This window comes from Sciurus carolinensis, chromosome 3 (assembly GCF_902686445.1).
Source record: "Sciurus carolinensis chromosome 3, mSciCar1.2, whole genome shotgun sequence".
In the NCBI taxonomy this organism is placed as follows: Eukaryota; Metazoa; Chordata; class Mammalia; order Rodentia; family Sciuridae; genus Sciurus; species Sciurus carolinensis.
Genome location: NC_062215.1, coordinates 3,861,645 through 3,874,900, shown reverse-complemented (window position 1 = coordinate 3,874,900; position 13,256 = coordinate 3,861,645). Strand labels below are relative to the sequence as shown.

General features: G+C 43.5%; 1 protein-coding gene across 4 annotated transcripts in view; it reads left to right on the top strand.

Moving 5' to 3' along the window:
- The window catches only part of Tnrc6c (trinucleotide repeat containing adaptor 6C), a 119,742-nt gene that overhangs the window by 82,044 nt on the left and 24,442 nt on the right, over window positions 1-13,256 (top strand). For all 4 annotated transcript variants that reach the window (XM_047547763.1, XM_047547760.1, XM_047547761.1 and 1 more), the window contains exons 6-9: window positions 5,081-5,296; window positions 7,675-7,841; window positions 10,370-10,450; window positions 11,778-11,835. In XM_047547763.1, the coding sequence (XP_047403719.1) occupies window positions 5,081-5,296; window positions 7,675-7,841; window positions 10,370-10,450; window positions 11,778-11,835 (522 nt within the window). The remainder of the gene's footprint in view (window positions 1-5,080; window positions 5,297-7,674; window positions 7,842-10,369; window positions 10,451-11,777; window positions 11,836-13,256) is intronic.

Here is a 13,256-nt window from a genome sequence, read left to right as displayed (position 1 = left end):
TACACCTACCTGTTCTTGTAACAGGCAGTTTCACACCAGTTCCTGCCAATGACGACACCATGCACGTGTGTGCCCACCAGGGCAGCCTGATGCCCTCATGTAGGACTGTGCTGTCCAGCAGTCACAGCACCTGCCAGGCGTGTTAGCCACTGACTGGAGCAGCCGCACTGTTCCATAGCTCCACTGAGATCCTCCACTCCAAACAAAACCTCCTACTTGTCTGCCTAGTGAGGTTTCTGCTGTTTATAAATTTGGTGTTTTATAGGTATTCTGCAGTTCTGCAGTTCTGCTGTTGTCCTGTGTTAATTTCATGTAATTATCTTTTATTTCTGGATTTAAGTTACTTTTTAAATGTTGATCATTACCACTTATGGGTATTGTGCTCTCCTTGTACAAAATATGGTTTCTCAATAACATTTTGCATATCCAGTTTTATAGGAGCAAATGATATGTCTATCTTTTTTTCTCATTCTTATGTTGATATTAATTACCTGTGAACCTGAGGAAAACTGATATCATGTTAAGAAGTGCAGTATACCTTGGATAGCTGGATTGTTGGAACCTGGCTCAACCCTATTCTGGAGGTAGAACAACCGTAACAATCTACAGAAATTTCCCTGTGCCTGTCTTTTTATCAGAGACAATAAGCCACCTAAAGAGGGCTTGCAAGTCCCCACTGATGCAGGACGCCAGCTTGCATCCCCTGACCCACATGGCACTCCTGGTGACATCACCCCAGTGGCATGGTCTAACCTGAGCAAAACCTGACAGACCTGAAGCTGTCATGCATCATAGAAGCAGGCCATCATTTCACCCACTGGTGGGGAAGTGGCCAGAGCAAGAAAACACAAACACAGCATTTTACTTAGGTTTCTGAGGGAATAAAAAAGGTCCTAATACTACTTAGCAGCCTGATTACCCAGTACATTTAGAAATAAATATTCTGGGATACTTAAAACAACTTGCAGACATACAGAACAGTAATTATTAATACAACTGTTTAGCACAGTTATGTCACAGGTAACTGAATCTAACAATGATAGGAGAACCTCCAGAGATTGTTTCTTTTATCCCTGAACTCTTTATCAGGTTTCCCCAAAGATACACAGATAATTTGAAAGGGATTGGTGTGGGGAAGAGAAAACACTATAGTCTCCCTAAAGTCAAATATGGAAGCCAGAGTAGGTGCCACCCTTGCTCAAGCCAGCACACAGTGGGGTTGTGGGATTTTACCTTCTTCAATACTGGGTAGGAATAAAGTATTAGTTCCATGTATCAGTCAGAAAACCAGAGGGAAAGTACTGTGAGCGTTGGTCTTCCTAGAGAGAGCATTTCTTATCTCCAAACCTACCTGCCCCTGCTCCTCCAGAGCACCCCTCTAAGCCATCAAGCCTTGGCAACTGTGCTGGCAGTAACCGCCATGGTGACTCACGTGGGTCAGGAAGGGCTGGAGCCAGAAGCACATTTGACTTTGCATTTGGGCCGTCTAGTGATAATTACTTTTCTGATGCAGATTTTTTTTTTTTTTTCATTTATATTTGGTACTGGGGATTGAGCCCAGAGCTGTTTAACCTCTGAGCTACATCCCTGGACTTTTTTATTTTATTTTTGAGACAGGGTCTTGCTAAGTTGCTGTGAGGCTGACCTCAAACTTGCAATCCTCCTTCCTCAAACTTGCAATCCTCCTTCCTCAGCCTCCTGATCTCTGGGATTGCAGACATGTGCCCATAATACCCAAGCTAGCACAGATGTTTTAAAATTATATTACAAAATTTTATAAAAGCAGAGAGCATGTATGTTAGCTAGGAAAGTGGCATGACTTCCATTTTCTAAACTAAAACCTGGGGAAATTGAATTTAGGATATTTTCTCCGTTGTTATATATGTCTCAGCAGTAGCAAAAGCTAGAGAAAATGCCCTTGCTTAAGACACCCTGTCCTAGAAAGTTTAGTAGTTGTTTTTTGGTGTAAAAATGGTACCGAAAACTAGTGTCATCTGGAGATAGAATGAATCCGCAACATGTTCTTCCAGTTCAACTGTTTTCACACCACAAATCCAGAAACAGCTTCTAGTGACCTTAACAGGCAGAAGTAATTCCATTTTAAGCAGTGTGCGATGATTTGAGCGATCTATGCTTTTGTGGATATGGAATCGTTTGGAGTAGGGTGGGGGATTGCATTGGGTCATTTTTGCTTTCCTGTGCTTTGAGGGGCTTGGTAAGTGTTGCTAAAGTTGAATGAGGCTAGGTAATGAGCAGTCCTGCGACAGTCGTGGGAGGGAGGGATGCTTATCAACGTGTGAAGCAGGTGAAGGACGTGCACAGATGCTCCAGCTGTGGGCGCCTTCAGTTCAAAATAGATGACCACGACGGTTGAAAATGGTGCTGCCTCACAAGTACCAACAAGAAAGAGGAATTTGAAACCGGGACTGGTGTGCTAGAATAGACAGACACTCTTCTGTTCCTAATGCCTATGCCACACCGTGTCTCAGGGGAACTGGTCTTTCAGCAGGACCCCTGTTACTCTAATAGTGTCTCCTCAAATGTGCTCTCAAAGAGTGTCCTCTGGTGTGGAATAGAAACATCACATGCCCACAGCTCAAGGCTTTTGGAAAAGGAGGGTGCTCTGCACCTGACTGTACGCTTGTGCATACGGAGCTCCCAGCCAAGGGCATCAGTGCCATCTCGGTTTCATATAGGAAACCTTGTGCCTCAGCCATAGCCACCCAGTGCTGCAGCCCACTTACGTGAAGTTCAGAGAGGGAGAGGCTTTGCTAATGCCTCGGTTCGTACCTGAAGGTGCCAGGCATATCACGAGCATTCGATAAATGCCAATCAGTTGAACTTCTAGTCTTTTACTTTTCTTTCACATAATTTTGACTGGCCACTCTTTCACTAAACCTCTCTTCTCAAGAAGGATTGCCTGTCATATTTAGGAAGCTTCATAAGCTAGGTCCATGGAACAAGCTGGAACTGATTCTGCTTTCGTAGAAGAGAGTGCAGGCCACCAACAGGACTGTTGTGTTCACGGTGGGTTCCTGAAGTTGGGGAAGAGCAGCTCTTGCCCTGAGCCTGTTCTGCGTTCATTTTTACCCCCGTCTCCTGATGCTGGCCCCCGGGGCACTTCACTCCTTCCAATCTGATGAAAGAGGCAGAATCTCTGGAGCCAGAAGTCGTGTGCCTTCCTGATGTGCAGGAAGCCCTGGGCTCCATCCCCCACCCATAGCATTGCAGAAGGGGGGATCATTCTAATGTGAAACAAAAGCTGCATGTTCTGCTGGTGTCTTGTCATTTTATTATTCCCTACCCTGTTTGTTCAATCAAAGAAACTGAAAGGGACAATGATAGGGTCCTGGGGATATAAGCCAGGAACTGTGTGTGCCAAGCACATGCTGTCAATGCTCTACCCCTGAGCCACATCCCAGCCCAGGAGGATCACTTTTAAAATTTTAACATTAGTGTTTTAAGTATAAATAGAAAGTTGTTCTGCCTCATCGATCCAAGTTTAAAATAACTCCCTGCAAATTATTAACAAAAAGGAGAGAAAATTTTCTCTAGTAGTAAACACTGAACAATCGAGATTATGTTTAATATTGTGTATTTACAATTGGTTTTTGTCTACTAAAAATACTTGGTTTGCACCAAAATTGTCTGTTGCATCTCACTGCACAGCGCTTTCCAGAACCTTGAATGGTGACACTGTGCTCACCCTGAAATGCATGTGGGTTTGCATTGTGAGCATATTCATATAGAAAGAAAATATATTCTTGATTTTTGAGGAAACTAGTGCTTTTGCATTTATTTCTAACATTTGGAGATATGAAACTTATAAATCACTTGCCTTCTACATAAAAATACTCCTTAGACTTTGCTGCTGCTTTTAACAGAAAAACATTCCATAAAAAACCAATTGACTATAATTACCATAGTCTCAATATTTATTAGTTTTTAAAAATTTTTTTTTAGTTGTAGGTGGACACGATACCTTTATTTTTATGTGGTACTGAGGATCAAACACAGTGCCTCACATGTGCTAGGCAAGCATTCTACCACTGAGCCACAACTTCAACCCAATGTTTATTAGTTTTTACTTATTTAAATAATCTAATTTGGCCAAGCAGTTGATGCATGCCTGTAATCCCAGCTGCTTGGAAGGCTGAGGCAGGAGGATCACAAGTTCAAAGCCAGCCTCAGCAATTTAGCGAGGTGCTAAGCAACTCAGCAAAACTCTCTCTTTAAATAAAATACAAAAAAGGGTTGGAGACATGACTCTGGCTAAGCACTGCTGGATTCAAACCCTGGTACAAAAAAAAAAAAAAAAAAAAAAATTCTAATTTTGAAGAGTTGGGTGAATTTAGTATTTAGTTACCTACAATGAATCAGTGTGTTAATAGCTGATTGGTCTTTAGCAGCACCTACGTTTTTTAGTTTCCCAGAGCATCCATAATTTTTATCAGCTATGTTAATTTTCCTGATTTAATTCTGTCCCTTCAATTTGTAAACCTTGTTCCCCATATGCATTATTTTCTGTATAATTATAGGCAACATTACTGTTAGCAGTTGCCAGTAATAACTGATTAGGAATGGTTCCCATGTTATTGGTAACAATTTGCATAATCTATTGCTCATCCTAGAGCTTGTAATTTAAAATGATTCATAGGTTGCATATCCTTTTATCATCAGTATTATTGCATGTTATTAGAATAATGAGCGTCAAGGGAACTGATTCCATTTGTCTTTAGTAAGAAAATTAATAAATTTTATCATTGAGATAGTAATACCCACATTGGGACCAAATCACTTAAATTTTGCATTAACTATTTTTATTTTATACCTAAGCTTTCTCTTGTATGTAGAGTCTGGTACTTTCTAGTCTTGGGTTACTATTTGGAATCTTTGCATCTCTCTTGCGGAGATAACCTGTCTCTGTAAACATTACAACTGGCAGGAGCTGACAGCAGTATGACATGGGCTTCTGGCAGAATTGTGAACATTGAACTGAGTTTAGAAATTGGATTACAACTTCACTTTTTCTTCCTGTTTCACTCCTATTGTTTCCTCTCCCCTTTGGCACCCTTTGCAGTTTCCTCAGGCTGGGGAGAAATGCCCAATGCTCACTCAAAGGCTGAAAACTCCTGGGGGGAGCCGTCCCCGCCTTCCACCCTGGTGGACAACGGCACAGCAGCGTGGGGAAAGCCACCAAGCAGTGGCAGCGGGTGGGTGGATCACCCTTCTGAGCCGACGGGGACATTCGGAAGAGCCAGTGCGCCTGCTGCCACCCCAGCCCTGTGCAAGCCAGGTGAGTCGAGCATTCTGCATGCCCTGATCTGGCAATGTAGAAATGGTTCAAAGCATTGTATGTAGATGGATGCTTTTCAGTGGATTTTAGAACACCTTCCTTTTTTAAGCCATCACGCTTGTTTTGTTCATTCATTTAAATTTTTGATGCTGGAAATTGAACCAAAAACCTTGCTATGAGCACACACTACCAGTTAGTCCCAGACCCAAATGAATTTTAAAACTTAAAGTATTGGGGCTGGTGTTAAAGCTCAGTTGGTAGAGTTTAAAAAAAAAAAAAAAAAAAAAATTAGGACCCTTTTCCTCAATCTATTTATCCTCTAAGACTAACTTTAACCAAGACTATAAAGAAATATTTACCACATCTTAAACATGAACATAAAAGAATTTTTTAACAGAAGTCCATGCTCTCCTTCTTTTAAAAATAAATACAGGGGCTGAGGATATAGCTTAGTTGGTAGAGTGCTTGCCTTGCAAGCATAAGGCCCTGGGTTCAATCCCCAGCACCGCAAAAAATAAATAAATAAATAAATAAATAAATAAATAAATCAGAGCAATCAAGCATGCATATTTAATACTACTACATGTTGAGCACCCCCAATCCAAAAATTCAAATCCAAAGTGCTTGAAAACCTGAAAATCTTTGAGCCTCAATGTGGCAGCATGGTAAAAAAATTTCAAACCTGACCTCATGTGCTGGGTCCCACAGATGCACAGAAAATAAGTAATAGTGTCACCTGCAGGTTGCATGTATAAGGTGTATGGGCAACAAACAGATTCTGTGTTTAGACGTGGGTCCTGTCCCCATATCTCATCAGGTACATGCAAATAGTCCAAACCCCAAACTGATGTGAAACCCTGCTGTTTCCCAGCATGTCAGTGAAGGCTGAGCCGCAGCACTCTCTCTTCCTCGTAGCACTTTGTGCCTGCTGACTAAGCTTACTTCACAAGCAAGACGAACACAGCACGTCAGTTTTTTCCTTGTACTGGGTCTTGAAAACACATATTCGTAGTGATCTGGAACTTCTTGCCATGTTTTCATCTTGCAAACAAAATTTCACTTTGGGTCTTACTGTTCATACTTAAAACAACTTGAAGAAGATGGGGCTGGGGAGTGGCTCAGAGGCAGAGCACTTGCCAGCATGGGTGAAGCCCAGAGTTTCCTGAGTATAAGATTTCTGATTTAAGTCTCATGTGAAAATTAATTGTTCAGGCCAGCACAGTGGCACTCAGGAGTCTAAAGCAAGAAGATCTCAAGTTTGAGGCCAGCCTGGGCAACTTGGACTCTGTCTCAGAATAAAAAGGACTGGGGACATAGTTCAGTGGTACAGCAACCCTGGGTTCAGTCCCTCAATACCAGGGGGAAAAGGTGTTCACTTGGCTGCAGAAAGTATCTTATGTTCTTTGGATTTCATTAGATGCCCTAGATCTTAAAATACAACTTCATTTGATTTTGTGTTTTGCTGACAATAGATGGTATGTTCCGGATATCCAACAGTTGTGCTAGAAGTGTCTATTTCATTCCTGTTACTTTTGGTTACAAAGCTAAAGGATAAGAGAACTTCTGGGTGTTTAAATGCACACACTATTTTAAGGCAGTGTATTTTGCTTTTAGAACTTACCCATGAGGTCCAGTTATGTGCCTGTCTACCTTGTGAGCATCATATTTTCATCATCTTAAAGACTTCAACTATCCACAGTCACCTAGTTTGGTCTTATTCGTTCTTCCAAAAAGTAAAAACTGGGGTTGCTTTGACACCAAAAATCACTTTCTGTTATTAAAAAGGAAGAAAAATAACATCCTGAAATAGTAACTCAGTAGTCAGTGTGAGCTTCCCCGGCCCCAGGCTTCTGTCCTGGAGCTGGGGCATCTCCTGGAAGCTTATCAGAAATAGAGGTAGCTAACCCCACCTAGACCATTAGCCCTCTGGGTGACCCTCACTGACTGCCACCTGTGGTGAGGACTGAGAAGCTGGCCATGGGACTTGCCCACAGGGTTAGGTCGCGTTACCGCCGAGAACCACATGGGGACAGACATTTTCAGGGGTCCGCATCCTAGCAGCCTTTTCACAGGGCGCAGACACTGCCACCCTCCCCTTAGTGCCGTGGGATTACTTTACTGTTTCACAGAAGAAGTGTAGTTGGTTAAACAAGTTTGAACAGCATTAACTGCAAATAGCTGGACTGCAAAAGAGAAAACACACTCATGTATCTGCGTCATCCGTGACGGGGCGGGGGAGCTTCTTAGGTCCTGGGGAAACAAAATGAGAAGGTGGGTCTCACAGCACCCACTTTTCCCTGCCTCCCCGGGTTTCATTACAGCAAAACTGCATGCCTTAGGGAGGGAGTTTCATAAGTTCCTGTTTGCTTTCCTTCCAGCTTCCAAATCTATGCAAGAAGGCTGGGGCAGTGGTGGGGATGATGTGAACCTGGGCCCCAGCCAGTGGGAAGACGAGGAAGGGGACCTGTGGAACAATGCTGCTTCCCAAGAAAGCACTTCCTCCTGCAGCTCCTGGGGCAACGCCCCCAAAAAGGGACTTCAGAAGGTAGGCCCAGTGCTTCTGCAGGAGAGAACCAACAGTTTGGGAGGCATTGGTTGGGGACCTTACTGCTTAGGACCTCTGAGAAGCCGCACATCGTAGCGAAAGCTTGTGATAGAGCAAGCTGCACGCCTCATGGCTGAGATGTCGGAGGAAAGGAAGGCATGACGCAGCCCTACCTCTTAAAGACCCCTGTCCTCCCAGTATTGCCACTCTGGGGAGCAGCTGTCAGCAGGTGGACCTTTGGCAGACACATAGGATCCAAACCATAGCAGTCACAAAGCACATGCACGGAAAGGTTTCTCAAGCCAGACATCACACGAGTCAGAGAGAGGCAACACAGGACCAGTTCTTCTCACTGAAAATGTGTTTTAGAAATGCGATTAAATTTTATTAAAATATGTTATTTATAGCTAGGTGCCGTGGTCACCCCTATAATCGTAGCAACTCAGCAGGCTGAAGCAAGAGCATCTAAGTTTGAGTCCAGCCTTGGCAATTTAATGAGACCGTGTCTCAAAATCTAAAAAAATAAAATATTAAGGGTTGGGGATGTAGCTTAGTGGTAGAGCACCCCTGAGTTCAATCCCCAGTACCCCTCCAAAAAGTTATGTTAACGTGAATGTTTTGTTATTGTTCTCGCTGTTTTCAAATGAAACTTTTAAACTTTTTTTAATTTCTCAGTTTTAACTTCAAGTACAGTAAATGTACATCTATCAGTGACAGTTCTTTGGGGAGTTTAATTTTTAAGAGAGTGTAATGGAATTCCAAAACGAAATAATTTAAGAACTGCTGAAGTGTACCATTAATTAGTGTTGAAATGAGCAGCCATCTGGAAGCTACTGAGATCCAAAACTCACAGCAAGATGAATTCCAATTAGATCACAAATTTAAATACGAAAATATAAAATCATGATTGTTATAAAAACAATCTAGCAGTTGGAGGGACATTTCTAAATATGACTAAAATCCTCAAATCATTAAACAATTTTAGATTTCAACAGTAAGCACAAAAACCATACTTGACAGAAAACAGCCTAGTCAGAGACAAAGGGCAGGTAAAAGATTGGGGGAAAATATAATAGCTCACGTCATAGAACAGAAGAGAGAAGGGATCTGTAGGACAGACAATTTCACCACATAATAGTCACGGGTTTTATGCCTTTTTTTTTTTTTTTTTTTTTTTTTTTTCTTTTTCTTTTTTTTTTGCAAATGAGTAGAGTGTGACCATCATATAAAACTTAAGTTTTAAAAAAAAGTGCTGATATTACTTTAAAAACATTTATTACTAAGCTGTCTTGGGTGCAATATTAGGATGCATTAAATACTCATGAACATATATTAAGGTTGAACAGCCCTGCCAGGCACCGTGGCACACACCTGTAATTCCAGTAGCTTGGGAGACTGAGGCAGGAGTATCCAGCCTCAGCAACTTAAGCCCTAAGCAACTCAGCAAGACCCTGTCTCTAAATAAAACATGAAAAGGACTGGGGATGTGACTCAGTGGTTAAGCACCCCTGGGTTCAATCCCTGGTACCAAAAAAAAGAGAAATATAATATAGTTTTGGCTGATGTGGCTCCAGCAACATGGTAATGTTGAAAACAGCCCCAGATGAGCTGCTTCCTAGTAGGCAGCAAGCCTGCTTCATGTGCTGCATCGCAGTTACAGCAAAACACACAGTGAGGTACGTTCCTACAGGGAGCATTTCATGTTTGTTCATTTTTTGAGACTGTCTCACTGTGTCGCCCAGTTGCTCCTGAACTGTTGGGCCCAAGTCATCCTGCCAAGTAGTGGGACTGCAGGCAGGCAGGACCGCACCTGGAGTTTTTGTTTTGTTTTGTTTATTTTCTTGATTTATCAGTAGAGCCTTTGTCCATGCAGACTGAGAGGGACGTTTCTTCCCAGGACCTGCACCCTCCTGCTGGGCTCTCTCTGTTCCTGTGGTTGACCTGTCCCCCTTTTCTCTTGTCCTCTCTGACACTCCTCCTTCCTCCTTTCCTCTCACCTGAGGGGTGCAAGCAATGAATAGTTAATACAATTAAAAGGTTTGTTTACCTTTTTTTTTTTTTGTGGTGCTGGGGATTGAACCCAGGGCCTTGTGCTTTTGAGGCAAGCCCTCTACCAACTGAGCTATATCCCCAGCCCTACCTTTCTTCTTGACCTTTTATTCATTGCAGCAAACCCCCTACATTTTGCATTGACAGTAAAGTTTGTAAAAGGACAAAAACAGTAATTTGGAGCATTCCTTGTGATTACTTAATAATGAAAGTAGTACACTTTTGTGATGAGCCAAACTGATGTCCTGGGAAGGAGAAATAATTATCCTGCTTTTTTTAAGTCTATAAAGTTACACTTACTACCCAACCTGGTGCTGCACCCTGCAATTCTCTGTTAGCCACAAAGTCCTGTAAGGGAGCCCAATTCAATGCTAACAAAAAAGATTTGTGGCTTCTAAATTACCATGAGTTTCAGCTGCCTCCCGTGTCTAGGCACAATGCAACTCTTGGCCCTTCACCTTGCCTGCACTTCATTCCAGGGCATGAAGACATCTGGCAAGCAGGATGAGGCCTGGATCATGAGTCGGCTGATCAAACAACTCACAGACATGGGCTTCCCGGTGAGTGGTCACCTGGTACTACTTCTTCACATTTCCCTAAGTGAACAGCTATAATTGAGGAAGGCTGTGAGGATGAGGTTATGACCTCATTAGCTCTTAAGTCCCCTTTGGCCTGGGCAGTTTAGGCTAGGTTTGAACTGCAGCAAAAGACTCACTCAGTTCCCATTAAGAGCAACATGACAGCTTTTTCATAGTAAAAACTGCATAATTTGTAACTTCTATGGTTTACATAGTTTTTTATTTTCTTATAATTTATAGTTAAAAGTGAATTTTATTAATGTGATAGATTGAAAAAGATGACAAAAGTAATCTTTGTAGGGCTGGAGAGATAGCTCAGTTGGTAGAGTACTTGCCTTGCAAGCACAAGGCCCTGGGTTCGATCCCCAGTATCACAAAAAAAAAAAAAAAGAAAGAAAGAAAGAAAAAAGAAATCTTTGTATAGATACTCTGAAGTATCATATCAAAAAAAAAAAAAAAAAAAGCATGCTAACCAAGCATATTTAGTTTCAGAGTTTCTGATGACTCGTAGGGAGAATTCAGATCTAGTGTATTCCCTTGAAAATGTCAGTCTGTTCAGTTCCTAAGGCAGAATGAGAGGGATTCAGAGAGCCAGGGCTGTCACCTGTGGTCACCATGTAGTATCTACGAATGTCTTCTTTCCAAATCCTTATTCAGATGAGTATCTTCACTGGGTGACCCTAAAGGATGGGGCCTCTAGCCAGGCATCCCTGCCCCACGCCCAGCACTGCCCCTGTGGCCCAGCTGCTGTGCTCATCCAGCACCGGGAGCTTCAGTCGTCCAGGGGATTGTTCTGCTCCACTCGGAGGGCTAACAACCACGATAAACCTACTTGGGTTTTTTCTGTTTCTCGAGGGGGAAGTTTGAATGGCAGAGCCTAGCGCTCTTGACCTAGAAAACAACCTCTAGGCTGATTGCCAGGGACTTTTAGCAGTTGCTGGTGCTGGAGTGGCAGGTGGCACAGGGTCTTCCCGCATCAATAGTGTCTGGCTCTGCTTTATGGGCCCAGGTGGCATCCCTGCTGAATCATTGCTGGACAGAAGACACTAGCTGGAGAACTTAGAAGGCTGTCCTGGAAAACTACATGTGATCCTAAGATGTTAAATACAAGTTCTCCAAGGTTAGCAGTCATTTTTAATTAAGGATTCTTTCTGTTTAAAAGGCATCTCTAACCTTAGCAGTGGAGAAAAGCATTTCCAGGTCCAAAATCTAGCCATCACAGTGTTCTCCACGCTGGGGGTGACCACGCTGCTGCTAGCCCTCCCTTTGCTGATGTGTGCTGCTGATAAGCACTCTGCTTCCTCTGCAGAGAGAGCCGGCCGAGGAGGCCCTGAAGAGCAACAGCATGAACCTGGACCAGGCCATGAGTAAGTGAGGGTGTGGGCGGCACTTGCCAGCCAGGGGCCCACTCCTGCGTGCTGCTCCCCTGAGTGCCCAGTTGTGGTCACGGGCAGTGGCTGCGTTTGTGCTGGGCAGATGAGGCCGGGCCAGTGCACGAGCAGAACTCGAGGCACTGATCACGTGGCAAGTCTCTTGGGCAGGTGGACTGTGAGGACAAATGGCCAGTGCCATTCTTGAAGCCTGTCACTTTTTTTCATTTTTCTCCCAGTATGTTAGTAAACAGGTGGGTTGCATGCCTCTACTTTGAGGGGGCATTTAATAGTGACACTGCTGGAGAGAGGTGCTGGGACCCCACCCAGACCTCTTTTGGTCCCAACTAAGCACCCTCCAAGTACCCTACCCAGTGGGCCAGCATGGACCTCAGCACTCTACCACCAAGCCCTTTCTTTTGTTGAAAAACAGTCTATACTCAAGAAACAACCTGGCCCTGGAACTACTTTAAAAATGATAATTATTGCTGGGTGCAGTGGCACACCTCTGTACTCAATACTCTTGGTACTTATGTTCCATAAAGCCACTGCAAACATTGAAGAAATACTGTACCTCTGTCTCAAGGGAGATAGAGAGGGTCCTACAAACCTCTGGAAACCTGTTCCTCTGCTGACCATACCTGACCTTGTCTTATGTGTGTGTCTGTTTCAAGACACCATATTTCATAGGTGTTTATCAAACAATTAGATGCCATATTTATTTATAACACAGCACAAGTGCCAGGCACCATGGCATACCTGTAATCCCAGCTACTCGGGAGCCTGAGGCGGGAGGAGGGCAAGTCTGAGGCCATCAGGGCAACTTAGTAAGGTCCTGTCACAGTGAAAAGCAAAAGGGGCTGGGGGTGTAGCTTAATGGTAAAGCACCCTGGGTTCAATCACAGTGCCAAAAAAAAAAGAAGAGCCAAGGAAGATTTAACATCTTCCTAAACCTAGATAATATGGCCATAAATTCTTTTGGTTTCAAACTCAAAACAGTGCTACCCACTATGCTTTTTACATCAGTCCCTCAGAAATCCACAAGTGTAGCTGCTCTGCATCTTTCCTGCAGCACTCTTGTGACCCATGAGTATTGGCTCAGCACCTGCATCCTTGCCTGCGTGGCAGTGTGCCCCTTCTGGGTGTGCCCTGTTGAGACTCACTAACACTGAACTCAAAGCCACAGCTGCAGCTCGTGCCTGAGCAAAGCTCACATAACACATTTTCTCACTCAGCCTTCTTGCACACTGGGGGGCCATCTCAGTCACCAAAACCACCAACAAAAAGCACATAAATATGAAAAACAGGGCACTAAGTGGACCTCAAGAAAGAAGGACACCATGCAGCGTGTGACCTGAGCTTGACATGAGATTGATTGTGGAATGACTCATGTTTCCTGCCTATCTGCACATGCTCAC